At 40.6% G+C, this 18481-nt stretch overlaps 1 protein-coding gene across 1 annotated transcript in view; it reads left to right on the top strand.

Moving 5' to 3' along the window:
- Positions 1-17779, top strand: part of SIK2 (salt-inducible kinase 2) — a gene marked incomplete at its 5' end in the record, with an annotated part of 45624 nt that extends 27845 nt beyond the window's left edge. Inside the window, 10 exons of the mRNA XM_009583496.1 lie at positions 1871-1994; positions 4048-4268; positions 5795-5947; positions 8422-8586; positions 12054-12282; positions 13062-13346; positions 13527-13687; positions 14752-14868; positions 15541-15632; positions 17191-17779. Coding sequence (XP_009581791.1) covers positions 1871-1994; positions 4048-4268; positions 5795-5947; positions 8422-8586; positions 12054-12282; positions 13062-13346; positions 13527-13687; positions 14752-14868; positions 15541-15632; positions 17191-17779 — 2136 coding nt within the window. The remainder of the gene's footprint in view (positions 1-1870; positions 1995-4047; positions 4269-5794; positions 5948-8421; positions 8587-12053; positions 12283-13061; positions 13347-13526; positions 13688-14751; positions 14869-15540; positions 15633-17190) is intronic.
- Between the last annotated feature and the right edge of the window lie 702 nt (positions 17780-18481).

Genomic DNA, 18481 nt, shown 5'->3' with positions numbered 1-18481 from the left:
TGTGTTAAGTGGGAATTGAACTTGTAAGGCTGCAAGTTCTTGATAAGGTTAAAGGGATTCTGAGTCACTGAAACACAGGAGAGATGATGACTGCTTTGCTCTTTGAGCTGGAAACAAGCACATTTGTGCCACAAACATTTCTAGTGCAGGCAGCTGCATGTTTTTGAATTGGTGTGTCTCCATGCGTACTGATCTAATGGAAGAGGATAGAGAGTGCAACCCACATTCTTATGCAATGGAAGAGGGACTAAAATGAACTGAAGAAGTTCTGTGCACCCTTCATGCATTGTCAGAGTCTGCTTTTCATTCCTAATTTGGTTTTATTTGGGGTTTTTTGTTTGTTTTTTAATTTTAGTATTCTGGTACTTACCATTGTACCATTGTATTCTGATACTTACCAGATTCATATCCTAAAGCAACCAGAGACAGTACAATTTGGCAGTCTCTGCTCTGGCATCAGGTTTGCAGTGATAATATTGCACATAGCATAACAACACAGGCACTGACATTTTGGTCAGAGCCTGTTACACAAACAGGGCAGTTCGTGGAAAGTCACCTTTCAGCTGCTAAACTAACTTAAATTAATCTAATTGCATTAATAAATAAAACCTGTGATTTTAGATACATATATTTGTTGGGTATACATGTATCTCTCTATATACATACACATATATATGTAGCTGGCTAGATTTTTTTAAAAAAAGGCTACAGCCTTTCTGAACCTTTAGTAACTGGTAAATAAACATACAGCAGACCTCAGCTATGCTTACTGTTTGAATGTCAGAAGCGAACCTCTGAACTTTGGTAAATATTCTTTAAATATATAAGATCCTAAATCGTTAACAGAATCTGCCCACAGAGAAGCACATGTGTATTTATATTTAAGATAAAATCATCAGCATCTTCACTTATCTTCTGAGATGAGTTAAGGATTCTGTATCTCTTTGCAACATCCAGTCACAGAATAGATCTGCTGAAAATGCTAAGCTTGCAGGAGGAAAGCAACAATCCACAGTTTTTGGCAGGTTAAAGAAGGAAGAAAGTGACTTTTTAAAATACATATTGATTTTAAAATCTCTTGTGTGCTTACAAAGTTTTAAGGTGAATGTTGAATGCCTGCTTTTTCCCCCTAAGAAATCCAGTGCTGTGGCTATCTATGCCAACTGATTGGCATGAGGGTCTGGTGTGGTTATTTCATCAAGTGTGGTGCTATATTTTTTTGGCATATACTGCAAGACTATTTCCACTTCCAGTGCCAATTAACTTGCATACTTTCAAAAATTAGTCTAGCAGTTGGAGGAGAGCTCTTGCCCAGATTGTCTCCTTTTGCTCATATTAAATAATCCCTCATGCTCAGCACTGCACACAGTGCAGAATTACTAGTTGGTGTTCCCCTGAAGCTGACTGTTCATGAAGTTATCGGTGTGCCTCTTACCCCGGCTTTTGCAAATTGGTAAATATAAAACGTTACCATTTCTTATTTTAAGCGGCTGCTGTTTGAGGTTTGTTTTTGTCTGAACAACATTGAGATTAATAAAAAGTATCTCTAATTCTCACCTGAAGTTGGGGCTCACTTTTCAGGTATCATTCAGTCATCTGCGTGGAGTTTCCTGCTAGCAGCCAGAGTCTCTAACCCATTACACTTCATTTTACCTGCTTATCAGCACAAGGTACTGCAAGCCTAGCCATTTTGGGTTAGCTGAGTGTTCTTAATGTTTAGGGATCTTCAGAAATCTGACTCCTTTTTGTATAAATTTCCTGTTTCTGCAGAACATAACTTTTAATTTTTTCTGTGACAGGATTTGGCTAGCCAACCTCAGAGACTTTGCTTGTAGCTTCAAAAAAGAAATTAATATTCTCTTTCTTACAGAGCATGGGTGTAGTTCTTTATGTTTTGGTCTGTGGAGCATTACCTTTTGATGGACCAACACTCCCCATACTGAGGCAACGAGTTCTTGAAGGAAGGTTCAGGATCCCTTATTTTATGTCAGAAGGTAACAATGTGTCCTCTTACGCTCTTGGTGTGGTAAACCTTGAGTAAATTCTACAATAATCTCTATTGTAATACAGCAAAGGGTGGTGCATCTGCACACTAGATTATGGTATAGCCAACTATTCGTTTTGCAAAGAAACACAAATAAGCCTAGGTGAGCTGTATGCCTTTGCAGTTAGGCTGCTGCTAGGCAAACCAACCCATTTTTCCCTGTGCTATACGTGGAGATTGCAGTGTGGCTTTCCGAAAGAGTCAAATGGAAGCTGAAGGATCTCTCATTCTACTGTGAACAGAAATATGGGGATGCAGAGGGGGGAAGCACATTTGTGTAGAAATTAGCTTTAGTCCTGTAAGGCTGTATACATTTTAATGTGGAAAGAAAATACGCTGAGAGCAGTATCGCTGTCAAACCTAAGTTGTGGATTGGGTGTTTCCTGGTTTTTGACAGTGTTTGCTAAAGAAAAGCAAAGAAGTGCACGGCCAGTTCATATGCCAGGTTCTCATTGTTATTTATCTGGCACTCCCACATGCAACTGAGATCTCTGTCCCTCACTTAATTGCCCCATCTGTTGGGTTTCGCTCTCCCTCATGCCTGTTCAGACAAGAACAAGTGGATCCATTTTTACACAGGGTTTGATGGTGTCCTTCAGCCTCCCTATATTAAAGGGTCTCTAAACCAGGTTACTTCAAAACAACCTTCCTGAATCAAATCCTCTTTTACTATACTACTTTCTATGCTTTTTTTTAAAGATAATTAAAAGTATGTTTTTCAGCCCTGTTGTTAAGGGTTCTGCGGTATAAAACATTCTGGTCTTTCCCTTTTTCTTTCGGGTGGCCTGTGCAGCGCCTCTGAAAAATAGCCACTACAGTGTAGCTATAGTGCACTTGGTTGCTTTTAGCAATGCCATTATGGCACCATGGCAACCCTCAGCTTCCTGGGCACATTTTGCAGCCAGCACTGAACTATATTGTGTTTCTGTGACTTTGCTGACATAGGTATCTGAGCTAGATCCAGGTACCTTTGTGTGAGTTGTGATCATTGCTGTGACTGCAGTGTAGATTGGCTGTTTCACAGGCTGTTTGCTGCTCCCCTTGCTGATCACATGATGATGCAGGGAGTGGGGAAGGGTGTGCCTCTTAGCAAAACTGTGAAAACAAGAGAGATAAACAGGAATAAATAGCCTGAAATCTTTCTCTAAACTATTTGTCATAACTACCTGAATGGACTGACTCATAACAACTGTATTGTAGCCATATCACGGTCAGCTAGAAATGCGTGGCAGATTGATAAGCTCCCTTAAAGGAACTTATATTGACTTTCTATCATATACAAACTATACATTCATCTCTCGTGCCCTCATCTTCCAAAAACCAACTGAGATCTGAAGAAAAAGTCGATGTTTTTAACACTGTCCAGCATGTAGTAGTAAGAAAGCAGCAATGGTTTGGTGTGTTCAGAATTATTCTGGCACCTAAAGCTACTGATTGTGCTTTGGTCCTGGAATTAAAATCTGCAGACCCACTGGCTGCTATTCAGAGCCACAGAGACATTATTTTTACCTTTGTTTTTGTGACCACTAGGGTGGAAATAAAAAAAAAAAAAATCCAGACACTAACCCTAGTTTTGCCAATCCCTTGCTTTATGAGCCTGGACAAGCAATTTCAAACTATGCTGGAGAAGGATGCTAATTACTCCCCAGCACACTTCACAGAGGTTGTTTGAAGCTTTATCAATTAATGTTAGCACTGTACTTAAAACAGCACAAGCAGCTTCAAAGAGGTATTAAATATTACTATTACCCTCATGTGGGAGCTGTGTAGAAGGAATGGCACTGTTAGCCATACCATGCATTTAAAGAAGTTGGGGTTTTGTCCTTCTTAATGTGTCTTTTACTTTTGTTTCGAGAGATTGTTTTAGCCTTCAGGAAATGTATTTAGCACAGCAGTTAGGTACAAGTAAAGCAGCTTCCTGTTGTCATGCTCTGTATTGGTAGGTCTCAGGTGAATACATGCAAGTACCACTTAGCAGGTTGGTAATTTTTTTTTTCCAACAGAGTGTGAACATCTGATTAGAAGAATGTTGGTCCTAGACCCATCCAAACGGCTAACTATTGCTCAGATTAAGGAGCACAAGTGGATGCTTATCGAAGTTCCTGCACAGAGACCTGTTCTTTATCCACCAGGAGAGGAGAATGAGCCTTCCATTGGAGAGTATAATGAGCAGGTCTTACGGTTAATGCACAGCCTTGGAATAGATCAACAGAAAACTATTGAGGTAAAATAGAGTCATACAATATTTGGCCCTGGGGGAAAGGTCTCTGTTTTGTTTTTATGACTAGAACTTATTACCTGAGTTCCTTGCAACATTCTTTATTTCAACGAATGGGGTGGGGAGGGAGAGGAGGGGGCAGAAAAACCCAAAACTGCTGGTATATTTTACCTGATCAGACCTTGCTACAGACCCTAGCAAGGGCAAACATTTTAAACATGCTGTGCTACTGCCTCCCTGTCCTGCTGATGTCTCAGTCTGTGCCAGTAGACTGATCAGGAAGAGAGACATCCCTCCAGAAAGTTCCCTAAAGATCATCCCTAGCAGAGATAAAGTGTCTGTGTTATGCAAAGTGCAGGCAAAACATTGTACAGTAGGCCTACAGACAACTTCACCTGTGTGCCTTATGCTGGCCGGCCACACCCAGCTATTCCAGTCCAAGGCATCCTTTGCCCATAGAGGAATACATGTCAATGAAAAGGCAGCACCGTGAGAGAAAGGATACTCCTCTGTGTCGAGAATCCAAATTAGAAACCATGGAAAAGAATAATGTGTTCTGGTCACATATCCCAGGACTAGGTACTGTTCTTTCAGTGTATTAACTATATACTTTAATTTAAACAAGCACACATTTCAAAAAATTTGATGTTGCAATTGCTTTAAGCTAGAGGACACACAGAAATACAGCGTGCACTGTGTAAAAAATGGTACCCCAATAGGGCTGCCTGTTGCAATGGTGATACTTGCTGCTGCTTACAATTGGTCATTTCTAGAGTTTTGTTTGTTAACCAAGTTGATTCTTAAGCACAGAAGTAAAATAAAGGAGCCATGTTAGGTTCCACGCTGTTAGATTTCCTGGGTGGGGTTGGATAAATCATTACTTGTCAAATGGAGAGAGAGGAGAGGAAATCAGAATTGAAAGTAAATTCATTTTGAACTTCTAAGAGGGTGGAAAATGAAATTCAAAAAGAAGCATAAAAGCAGTAAGCAGTTGAATGTCTCTGTCCAATCCCACATCATGCTTCTTACCAAACATAAATGCCAAGACTCCCTATGGAGTTAACACGATCATTTCCTTTAGGATGGTTGATACTTTAAACGATTGTGGAGGTTGGCAGTTTGAGTACTTTCTGCTAGAAGAGGCTAGTTTCTCTACTTTGCAGAGGCTTAGTTCCCCATTGCTTCTAGTGACTTGGAACGGCCAATATATTGAGGCGGTGCTGAAGCTCAGTCCCTTCTCCAGGTTCAAATCTTTGAGGGTTCAGAGTAGCACCTGAATGTTAGCTACAAGTACTGTGCAGCCCAGAACATAGCAAACACCTGTGAGCTTGCCACTAAGCTAAGGTTGATGCTTTTCTTTGCCTGGCAGTCTGGTTTGAAACTTTCTCAATTCAGAACATTTGCCTATCCCACTGCCTCTTAATTTTTTTTTTTTCTCCTAGATGGCAATTCTTTCTTCTTCCTGGTCTCGTAGAACATAAAAGATAATGTATATTTGGCTGCACCCACACTTTTGTGCTTCTCTTTTTCAGTCTCTGCAGAACAAGAGTTATAACCACTTTGCTGCTATCTACTACTTGTTGGTGGAAAGACTCAAATCACATCGGAGTAGCTTCCCTGTGGAACAGAGACTTGATGCTCGTCAGCGTCGGCCAAGCACCATCGCTGAGCAGACAGTAGCCAAGGTAAAGTCTCATTCCTTAAGGTGGGCTTAAGGCTGTGCAAGACATTCTTCTCTTTCAAAATGGTGTTTCTACATAGATTCACTTGGAATCCATTGCTATTTTCTGATTTCTATAGTATGTAGACTTGCAGCATCATTTTGGAAAGACTTTTTTGCATTTGCTTCCTGTCAGAACTGTATGATGACAAATCAGTTGTCTGGCATGCCTCCTACAACTGCTCCTGCTGCCTCCCCGCCGCCCTTCCCCCCAAAAGAAAAAAAAGGGGGAGTTTGGAGCGGACTGGATAAGTTTTAAATGAGAAAGGAAATTTGACTGCATTCTGAAGCCCAAAATGCAAACAATGGTTTTGGCTTTAATGGGTATCTGCGTGCTTTAACCTTAACTCCCAGTTTATTTCCCAGTTAAAGAGAAAGTACTGTGTTTGTGCTTCTAATTGGAACACTTCTATTTTTAAGAATTTCAAACCTTTTGCTGGGAAGTTATGGGTTAAAGTGTTAGAGAAATACCATTTCTGGAGACTGTGCAACACTTGGATTGACAAACGAGCTGTTGAATTTATGTGATTGACAAACGAGCTGTTGAATTTATGGAGAGCTGTGCTAGCTTGGGGGCTAAAAGCATGCAGGCTCTACTTAGTGTTATAAACATAGTCACTCTAAAGGGACCTGTTGAAAATAAAATTACTTTCTCCCCTGCTGTTCTCTAGATATGCTTTCTGTCTCCCATGAAATGAAGCGTGGCAGAGAATAGTAAAGAGGTACCCAAAAGAAAATACTAGGATCAACCTATCAGGTTAAGATGCCAATTCATTGTGGTATATTAAGTACCCAATAAAAATGTCATTGTCATGAGACTCCTAATGGCTCAAGACTCAGAGATTTGTTCCTAAATAATGTCATTTCTTTTAAGATTTGCACCACTTTTTCCTCTGTGACCCAGCAAGAGTCCAGTTTCATGGGAGACTTTGCAGCACGGCTACAAAACCTCTATGTGCATAGAGCCAACGTGATGACTGACTAATTGATTTAGGTCTTAAAGATGTCACATGTATTTTATCAAGAGCAATTCTGGGTGCTCCTAACATCTGGTGCCAGCCCTTCCATTGTGGAAGGCTGTCCACTTAGCATCCTCTCTAATTATACTGACTGATTCAGCACAGGCTCTATAAGGCTATTCAGTCTGCTTCTTCCCTAGTAATTTTCTTCAGAAAGGAAGGTCATGTACAGTTTATCGTGTCTTATTCCAATAATTCTCAGATTTTTTTTACATGTTCTTTTGTTTCATTAAGATACACAAACATTGTACAGCTTTTGGGTTCTATTAATGCTAACTGGAAACATGAAAGACTTGGCCTAAGATGACTCAGATTTATCGTGGTCTCAAGTAAATATTCTCTCAAGTTCACAGCCTCCTAGGTACTGTATTGCTGCTGTATAGAACAAGTGCCCAGACTCCACTTCCAGGAGAAATCACAACCATGCTGCTCCTTTTTCGCTTGAGGCAGCAAGACACTATTTGGTTTTGGATTCGGTTGAAATGAAAGCCAAATCGCTTCAGCTATGAAAACACAGGTCCAGGAACAATATGGCTGACAAAGATTAAAACCAGCTATTTTCTTAGATAGTAGTTCTAATGATAGAAAGACACAGTATTCAAAAGCAGATTATTAATTACAAGATGTATTAAAAGCAGGTGGAGACAGATGAACAAGGAGGAAGAAAAAACCTCCTAGAAGATAGTTCCTTATTGTACTAAATTCCTGTACTTTATAGCCATATTACCATTTTTTCCTCAGGACTGAAAAAAATCTTGCTGTTATCCTGAGTAACAAGATAATTTGTTTTCACACATGGTGGCACCACAAGCTCCTGTATAAGACTGCTTGTTTCCTTTTGGACAGGCAAGTTGTGTGGATACCGCACTTCAGGAAATTAAGGTTAAGAAACAGTGAAACTACTGTTAGCCTAACTGTGCCATGCTTGCCTTCCCTGAGGCACACCTCCCTTCAGCAGTTCTCCGTATGTTAAAATACCTTATTTCAGATCCAGCCTGCTCTATTCTTTCCCATGCTTTTTCCTACAGGAATCAGTGCATGTTAGAAGTGTCACTGAAACTAGCCCTATGCTTCATGCTAATATTAAGGGGTTTTGTACTGAATATAAAAAGGAATTCTAGCATGTCAGAAGTTGGAGAGTACCAAAAGGTCCCAAACTCTGCCTTTACTGCTAGTAAGTGCTCAGCATCAATAAGTAGCTAGCTTAATGACGTTTGGGGTTTGTGTGTTTTGTGGGGGTGGTGCTTTTTTTTAAAATCTAAAGACTAAGAATGTAATTCATCAAGAATGAGGAAATAAATCTTATACTTCTCCTGCTTTGAAAATGGGCTAGGTATTGTTTATTTTTAATTTGTGACTTTGTATGTTGCTTTCTACCTAAAATTGTTCCAGTTTTGGAGTTCTTAAAAATCTCTTTTAGGCACAAGCTGTGGTACCCTCAGTTAACTTGCATTCACAAAATGCAAGGTTGTTGCAGTCTCCAGGTCTTCCCTCAACTTCAGGAGCAGAAGCCTTTTCATTCCCTCCATCCAACTGCCATGGAGAGACAGCATTTATGGAGGAAGAAAGAGTTGAGACACCAAAGGTACAGCTTAAAATCACCCCACTGTTTTGTCAAAAATTGTTAAGGCTAAAAAAGATTGTTGCCTAGTAAAAGCAGAGCTAGTGGTGGTAGCTGTAGCTCTTCAATAATTAATTGAAGATCAGTTCCTTCTGACAGGGTAAAGTTCATCATCCTAGCACAAAGCACTGTGGAGTCAGGGCCAGAGCATTTGCTAATCCAAACTAATGTCACTTCATTGACTTAGTACGCCTCCAGTGTCTTGACACTTGCAGGTAGCTCAGCTGAAGAACCCTGCTGCTTCTCTCTGCTTTCAGTAGCCTTTTCCTCAAAGACCCAATGTTCTCAACCTGCTCCCAAGCATATACTCTTAAGCATATACTGTCCCAAAAACTCTGATCTCCAGCAAGTTCTCATTACTGGGTAACCTCTCAGGATGGACAGCAAGTCAAACACAAAGACCTTTAGTATCCAAACACTTGATTTGTACGTTTCTTGTACTAGCTGGACAAAACACATCGTGCCTGTTTTCCTAAATTTAAGTATTCTCTGAGTGTCAGAGTTCTAGGTATTCCAGATTCTTTTTCTACTTCTCTCTTGCATATAACTTTCAACAGCTGTGTCTTTTTTTTGATCACTTATCTGCCTCTTGTGTTCTTTGCTTACATTCCAATCTTACCACATTGTCATTTGTAAAAGAAAAATCAACCTACAAAAGTGGGGTTTTTTTCCTTCTTCTTCTCAAATATATTTTTAAGAGCCCTGAAGACTCCTTATATATAGCTTCCAATACAAAGGCTTCACTGCTGAATATCTAGAGTAACCTACTCAGCTACTCATCCAAAAATTCAGACAAATGAGAACAGGAAGGTATAATGGGTATAATGGAACCTTAATCATAAGCTTCCATTGCCAGCTAAAGCAATTAAAATAGCATGCACTTGAAATTCCATATCTCTGCCAATTTCATAACAAGCCAGCCAAAAGAGGTACATTTTTTAAAATTTTTTGTTGAATGATAAATAGCCAGCAGTACCTCCTGACTGTCAAAAACTATTAGAACTGCAGCATCTCAAATAGGTTGTAGCCGTTCTCAGCTAGGCCATTTCTGTAACTAGGAATGCCTGTAAAATCCTCACTGGAGACCATGTAAAATTGCAGCTCCATCTAATGGGGTTTGTTTCGTGTAATCCGACTGGAAGAGTTTGTGTAGGCTTTCCACACCTCCACAGTTAACAGACTTAACTGAACTCAATTAATAGGATGTGACGGCTCCACAGCCTTACAAATGCATGTATGTACAGCTTAACTCTCTGAAGGGAGCTACAGTCTGATCCATTTTGCTATGCAACTTTGAGGTCTGTGACAATACTCTGCAGGGTAGCAAAGAATATGTGAAATACTCGGGAGTTAGCAGTTAAGAGCTTTTGTAAGGAAGGGAAAATAGCTTAAAAGAATTACATTTATGAAGTATATTATTATTCTCATGAAACTTTTGTTGCTCGCTCTCACATCACATCACATTTTAACTTTAATTTCAGCATATTGTATTTTGGCTGGTGCCAGCTAGGGGTTTGATTTCATGCTTGCCATTTTGAGGCTTTTATTGCTCACTTACTGGTTAGTTACCAACACTAAGAGCGTGGCCCTGTTTCTCATCACTGTTTTAAGTAACTTCTTGTGTGGTCTCTTACAGCTGGAAAGCAAAAAGCAGTTCAAAGACATTTGGAAATTAATATTTCAAACTTTATTTTGTATCCCCCTTTGCTTTTATAGATGCAGTTTGGCCAAAGTAGATCAACTACTGGTGACTACAGTTAGGTGTCAAATCACAATTGACTTGGGAATATTCAGTATCTTAAGTATTATAGGACATGTCTGCTAAAGAATTCCAAGCTCTGATCCATGTGCCGTGGTAAACTGCAGAGAGCCAACATGGTATTGGTTCTTTTTTTCCTTTCCAGCAGTTCATAAATAGTCTTTCCAGTGCTTTTGCTGCCAGATCGGTATTTGAATGGGAAAGTCACAAATGGAGAGTAAGGTGTGCAAGAAATTAAGCTTAAAGATATAGTCCATTAAATCAAAATAGAGGCAGCAGACCCAGAATTTTCCTGTGCAAGCATCATCATTTTACTGATGCTCAAAATATTTACAGCTATTTCTTGATACTACTTTAAGTATTTTCCTAGAGTACTACCATATAGTCTGCTTGCAAGACCATTTGTTAACAGCTACTGTTAATGCAGTGAAGCTTCTTTTCCAAACACACTTGTTTTCAAAATACCGAAGAACTTTGAAGAAAATTCAGGATTGGTTCATTGAGGGTTTTACATAAAATCACCCGTAGCAGTGGCAGGTTTTATGCTAAAAGAATGTGTTGTTTCATCCATATTTTACCCAACCTGATCCTACCAAAACAGTAGGAGTGACTTGTGCAACAGGACATTAATTAGAGCTTCGAAGGTATTACAGAACAGAATACCCACCCCAAAACTGCATGACACGCAGGCCGTGGTTGTCAAAACCCAAGTAGTTGAGTTTTGCATATGGCAAAGAATTAGTTAAGGTACAGAAGGATTCAGGACAAACTGATTTGGAGAATAAAAACATAATTAAAATCCTAGGAGTACTTTAGGTTGAAAGGGTACCTCTAGTCCAATCTCCTGCTAAAAGCAGGTCTAACTTCAAAGCTAGATGACATTGCTCAGGGCTTTATCAAGTTGAGTGAATCCAAGGAGGGGGGATTCCACAGCCTCTCCAGGTAACCTTTGTTTGGATTCAGGACAAACTGATTTGGAGAATAAAAACATAATTAAAATCCTAGGAGTACTTTAGGTTGAAAGGGTACCTCTAGTCCAATCTCCTGCTAAAAGCAGGTCTAACTTCAAAGCTAGATGACATTGCTCAGGGCTTTATCAAGTTGAGTGAATCCAAGGAGGGGGGATTCCACAGCCTCTCCAGGTAACCTTTGTTTGCAGAGGAGCACCATGAATCAAATGGACTTTTGCATTTATGGTATTATTCGTGACCACAGCTCTGCAAGAATGCTGCAGAATTAAATACAACACTATTTTTTCATAGAGCTTATCTGAGCATGATAAATGAGCACAGTAGGATGTAGTAAGGGGAAACAATAATATTGTACATTCCATAAATATTTTATATTTGTGACTAAACTGGCAAAGGTTTTTAATAACTCTTAAAAAATAAAAGCAGCTGTGGAGAACATAGTACTGTGGAAATAAGAGTATTTAGATTTAGGGAGTTAAGTACTAAGAGAATGTCAGTGGTGATCCTACCTGGAGGGATTTGTTTGTCACGTAACAATTCTTAACAAGTCTTTCTTACCTCAGTAGATTATAGGGAGGTTCATGCATCTTAAATATCCAGGCTGCCTTCAGTCTACATGATAGGCAGAGATTTCTTGTACTTTGGGGTGATGCTCTGTGCACATAATTGAAAGCTGTCCATCTTCTCCTTGTGCTATTTAGGTAAATGGCTGCCTGCTAGATCCTGTACCTCCCATGGTGATTAGAAAAGGATGCCAATCACTGCCTACCAGAATGATGGAAACTTCTATTGATGAAGGAATAGAGGCAGAAGGAGAGGCAGAAGATGACCCTGCACAGGCATTTGCAGCCCTCCAAGCAGCTCGCTGTGGGAAGCGACGTCACACTCTGGCAGAAGTTACCAATCAGCTGGTGATGATGCCAGGCAGAGGTACAGAAGTTAGCACAGACATCTCAAAACTCATTTCCTGCTCTCAGCACTCAATCTAATAAGTTCAGGATGAAAAACACTAGGTTTTAAGAGTGACAAGCACAAGACAGTTTCTTGGTTTTGTTACTTAGCATCTGCTATAAAGGCCTAAGAGAAAAAAAAAAAACCACAACAAAACACCCCAAAACATGCTGTACACACAGTATAAAAGCAAAGCAGCAAATATACACCTGGCTACAGTCATGTACAACCCCAATAGCAACTTGGTAAAGTCTGGCAAGATGGCTTGTTCTTTTTCACATAACTACATGTCCCCAAACCATTCATCCCCTAAAGATGTGCTGGGAGGGGAGGACAGTGAGGAAACAAAAACCTCTGGATTCTCAGGTATTCCAAAACCAGCAAAATGACCAAGCCTTTCAGCTCAGGCTACAGTCTTGTCAGGATTATCTACTGGGGGGGGCGGGGGGGGGGGGGAACGGGGGGCGGGGTGGGGGGGAACCACCACCACCACCCACACACCGAATGCTCTTCAAACAAGCCAGCGCATCATCTGCATAGGATCTTACTGCTGCGGTAATGTAAAAACCAGTAGCAAATGCCCATTCTGGTACTGCAAGTGTTAAACTACAATTACTTTATGAAACTTGATTTTTTTGTTTAGTTTCCTCTAAGACAGTCACTGTAGGCAGGAATTGCTTGAGCCTGTGGCACTTCCTTTGCTTTGCTAAATTACTGCTGCACTTTCCTTTTATTCTGGCTTTTGGTTTTTGTCACAGGGAAAGTCTACTCGTTGGATGAAAACTCATCTTTAGGCAGTATTGATTCAGAGTATGACATGGGATCCTTTCAGAGAGAGATTAAATTCCTGGAAGACACCCCTTCCTTGAAAGAAATGGTGCTAACTAACCAACAAGCACCCAGAATGACAACACCTTTCATAGGTCTGAGACCTGCCAATCCAGCCATGCAAGCACTCACCTCCCAAAAGCGAGAGACCCACAACCGCTCTCCTGTCAGTTTCCGAGAAGGGCGCAGAGCTTCTGACACATCCCTTACACAAGGTAATTATAACCATTGTCATGACACATTATACCTAGACACGGTAGGAAATGTACTCCATACACAGACGCACCAAGCCACCTTGTGACTTGGTTGTTACTCAGCTTATCTCACATTTGCTGTGCTAACCAGATACGAATTAACTGATTTTCTGACAAGGGTTTTGCTCAACTCTTCTCCAGGAATTGTAGCATTTAGACAGCACCTCCAGAATCTGGCACGAACAAAAGGAATCCTGGAACTGAATAAAGTCCAGTTGCTGTATGAACACATGGGATCGGAACAACATTCTCTGACATCAACTGCCACCCAGTTGCAGAACCTCATTAATAGTCCTCCGCAGGTACGTAAACCAGAAATCAAGCACCATCTTTCAGGTGTTAATGCTTTGGGACAGATAAGGAGGGGTAAGGTGTTCTGGAGATCTGAGAAGAGGTAATTTACAGATAAAGTTCCCTCTTCTCCTTTCTGTCTTCTGCAGAATAGAGAATGGGCATTTGCAGGCTAGCCTTACCATCCTCATGGGGTCAGTGAGATGGCCTCATTAGCTTTCCAAATCCAACATTTTATTATTGCTTTAAATCTGAAGGATGTTTTAGATTTAACTTTCCCTATTGGAGTTGGTCTGGTATAATTGTAAGAAGTGCAAAAGCCGAGTTATAACGGTTAGTCTGATTTGCATAGTGAAATGCTAAATAGCTTCTACTAGCTCCCTAGTTACTTGTTTCAAATGGAACAGGTCACAGCAAACAAGAATAATAAGTTTCTGTTAAACCCCAGGAATAAAATGGGTAAGAAGTACACAGGCACTGTAAGCACCTAATGTTCCAGATGAAGCCTGCTATTCTTAAAGCTCCAGCTGTTACTTTCTGACTGCTGGAAGACTTCAGTTCTGACAACCACAAAGTTGTAGTGTTTTCACAAGAATCTCTCACTTGATGTAAACACGCTGCAGTGCTCATGGTATACTCATGACAACGATTCACTCCCCTCCCATGTCAGCACTCTCCAGCTTGCTAGAGATGCCTACTCCGTGCATATCCTCTCCACCACTATTGAAAGCTTTTCACCTTCGGTTTTGAAGCTGTGAAATAAGAGCTGCACAAAAGCACATTCAGAGCTTGGACAGTTTTCTAACCCTGTACATTTATTATCTCAGAGGGCAAGTCAGAAGATACATTATATATAATACCATTTTAGTTACAGATGTAAGCCCTTGCCATTTTGCAGCTCAGATAGTTTAAAGCTTTGTAGTTTAGGCTCCTCACCATGCAGTGAAAGGTGAGTGACACCAGAGACCAGTCCATATGGCAACTATGAAACTTCTGTCAGGGGAAATCCTTAAAGGAAGGGTTGAGGCAGAAAAGCCTTTTCTGGGGATGAAACTTCTTCCTCTTCTCTCTGCAGGAGGAAGCATCTCAGCAGCAGCAGGAAGCTGCATCTGCTTTCCCTAATGGTGCACATCCCCCATTATTATCCAGACGGCAGAGCTTAGAAACACAGTACTTACAACACAGGCTCCAGGTACCATACCTCCCCCTCCACTGAATTAAACCAGCTGCTGTTACTACACAGCAGACTAGCCTTTTAGATCTTATTACTCAGGAAAATCAGCCAAAGGCTAAATTAGCAGAGAACAGCTGAATTTGAAATTATGCTGTATTTTTCTTTTGTCAGACACTGACCCTAATTAAGCAGAAAGTATACTATATTACTGCTGTTTTCTACTCAGTCTGTTACTGTATAGTGTTATTAAAGCAATTTGAAGTAACTACTAGTGAATACCTATTACCTGTGTTACACCCCATAAAGGTTATGCATCTGAGGAGCCACCTCTGACCCCCTGGGGCTTACTGTTTCTCCCCACCCCCCGGCCCCCCCCTTTTTTTTAAGCCAATTTTCATATAGCTTTAGTTTATAAAAAACTCTTTTTCCAGCTTGCAACTTCTCTTTCACTTGAAAATCTTTCTATGGAATTTTACGGTACAATCTATCATGCAAAGATATTCTTTGTCTAAGGATTAGAAGCCAATAAGCAGTAGTGGCTGTGGTTTTAGACAGTAGCTCTATTGACAGCTTCTGGAAATGGAGCTGGGCAGTTACACCATAATAAAGGTAGACAGTCTTCTTTCACTTGCTTTCTGGACTAATGCATTAAATCAAATGCAATTTAAAACAGCACTGCATTTCTTGCAGAAACCCACTCTACTATCAAAAGCTCAGAATACTTGCCAGCTATACTGCAAAGAATTGCCCCGGAGTCTGGAACAGCAGTTACAGGAGCACAGGTAAGAAGCTTCCAAACTATGCAGATAAGTTAGTTATTCTTACTCTCAAGAGTAATAAAAGAACTGGAACAATCTTTGTCCCTTTAGAAATTCTTTGAAAAAGGAAAGCTTCATTTTAAAATTCGTAAGACTACAATCCTCCTTTTAAAAGGGGGACAACAGTCCTGCCATGCGTTTACAAATTTCTGTGCTATAAGCTCTTTATCAGCTAACACTACTAGGGTGCAGGTAAACTGCAAATACCTGTATGCTTCATTTAGTGCTAATGGGCATATAGAAGCATAGGAGGAAGCTACCATACTACTTACATTGTTGTACTTAATTTCACCCTCATCCTCCCAACCACCCACTGTTTATAACCTACATACTGCAGTATTTATCGTAAGTCAGAACATGGATCGTGTATTTCTGCCTGCTGGGAAGCCCTGCAGTCATTTAGGTATTTCCCGTCTCATTCCTATGACCCAGTAATTTTACAGTAAAGAGTGAATAGATTTGATGTGTCCCCTTATAGCTGTACATATTATAGCAGAGAAGATTTTAATTGCCAACTTAAAGGGCTGTAAGCTCTTTATGAGCTCATCATTTGGTAATCTTCAAACAAGTAAGCAAGATAGATACTAAAGACAGTTACTATCCCTGAGTTTTGCAAAAGAATCACAGAAAGAGAAAGAAAAATAACAACCTAGCTACAAATGCTGTCTAGAATAAAAAGACTGAGGAACAGAGGTATAAAAACATTACCTGATTTCAAGAAAGCATGCAATCTGAAATTACTTTTTAGCTTGTGGCCACTCCTGACAACTGTATAGTTGATTAATCCTAATCAAGAACTTAACTAACAGTATTGAGAGCAGCTTGGTGTACTTCTTTAAGAATAGGAAGTCTGCACACAGAAATAAGCTGGGAAGCAATAGATTCACCTTCTGAACGCTGTCAGCTTGCATCAGGTTTCCTATTTCTGCATGCTTTTGGAATTGGCTGTCAGGAGACCTCCATTTTGTCATATCACAGGAATTTGTCAAAGGTAGCTATAACCTTGCATTGTGCTGTAAATTCTTACTGTTTGTAAAGAGTCAAAAACATGGCGTTTCATAAAAGTTCATAGGGAGCAGTGCAGTTCAGAGAAAAAAAACATGGGCGGGCGGGAGAAGGAGACTGTTCATTTCCATTAGTAGCCAGCAATACTCAAGTCTTCAGCTCCCAAATTCCACAGAGCAGTGAGTAGCAGGCTTAAAATATAAATACAATGCATCTTATTCTTAGCAAACAAAATTAAACAATGCATTGGGGTTAATTTAATTGCACAGGAAAAAATTCACTAGGTGATTAAAAAGGTTATCAAAAGGAGGTCTACAAACTCAGCCTCTTCACATTTGCTGAAAGGTGAAGACTTTGGTCTGCTGTAAAATGTAATAAACAAGATTTGTCCAGGAATTTTCCAATTCTGTACTTCACTCCCTGCTGGAACTGTTTAAGTGACTAGCATGCAGGACTCATGCTATCGCCTTAATGCTTCAAAAGGTGAAAATAATTGCTATTTATGTCCTTGATTCAGGCTGCATCAGAAGCGACTCTTTCTCCAGAAGCAGTCCCAGCTGCAGGCCTATTTTAACCAGATGCAAATAGCTGAGAGCTCATACCCAAGGTCAAGTCAACTGCCACTTTCATGCCAGGAGGAACAACAACAGCAGCAGCAGCAGCAATCAACCCAGTTCAGCTTGCAGCAGCCTCTGAGCCCTGTGATGGAGCCTTCCTCAGAACAAATGCAATACGACCCCTTCCTCAGTCAATACGAGAAGGTACAGCTGGATCCACTGCCACCCTCCCAGATCACCAGCTCATCACGGTTGTCATCACCAGTTCAGGTGCAGCAGCCACCACAGTCCTTACAATATGCATATCAGACTTGTGAATTGCCTGTTGTCAGTTCTTCTGAGCCAGACTACCCAGACCAGTGCCAGTATTCCATGGACCCAGCACAACAGAGCAGCGTAGCATTGCCTGACAGCCAGAGCAGCTCAGCATCTCATGAGTCCCAGTCAAACTATGATGCATTAACACTCTCGGAATTGCCTGGACTCTTTGATTGTGAAATGATGGAGACTGTAGATCCCCAGCTCAGTGGCTATGTCCTGGTGAATTAATATCATGGGGTGACTAACATGAGAGTGGAAGACAGGACAAATGGAGAAGCATGTGAATTTTTGGTTTTTTGTTCCTACCCCAATGTTCATGGTAATTTTTTAACCCTTGAATTAACAAGGGAACTAAAAATCCACCTGGCTGGAAAAAAAGCAGGAGGTGGCAAGAAGTGTTTGGCCACTAGCTCCTCTTGCTGGTGGCAGGGGCTAGAGAACAGATAGTGCAGTTTCATCCGACAAAGAACTAGTTTGCGTAGAAGGAGGCAAAAAAAGTGACTTTTAGAGGAAGGAAACAGCCCCTTCTAAAAAAATTGGGGAGTTTGTCAGCATTCATCTAACATTCACTTGGAGAAATGAGAATGAGTGCACATTGTATTGTACTTCCTGGCAATAAAAGCAATAGTTTTCATTGAAATTCAGGGTAGATTTGGGTCTGCACTGATGGCAACTGTAACACTCTTGAAACAATAGCTTGAGGTGGAATTAAAGGAAAGTTGCACTTTGGCATCCGATTGCTGGTTAAGCTACTGATCTGGAACTACTCCATGGTAAGTCTCTGAGACCATCAGGCATTTCAGGCAGCCTCCACTTCCTCCTGCTAGCAAGTAAACAGTATTTCCCAACCCTGCCAAGGAACTCTTAATTGTCTACTACGGGAAGCTTCTGGATCTCTGCTAAGTGACATCTTGACTTTGTCAAAAGATA

Source organism: Fulmarus glacialis, unplaced genomic scaffold (genome assembly GCF_000690835.1).
Source record: "Fulmarus glacialis isolate BGI_N327 unplaced genomic scaffold, ASM69083v1 scaffold43178, whole genome shotgun sequence".
Classification (NCBI taxonomy): domain Eukaryota; kingdom Metazoa; phylum Chordata; class Aves; order Procellariiformes; family Procellariidae; genus Fulmarus; species Fulmarus glacialis.
The sequence above is the reverse complement of the archived record's forward strand: the minus strand, read 5'-3'. Positions and strand labels throughout refer to the sequence as shown.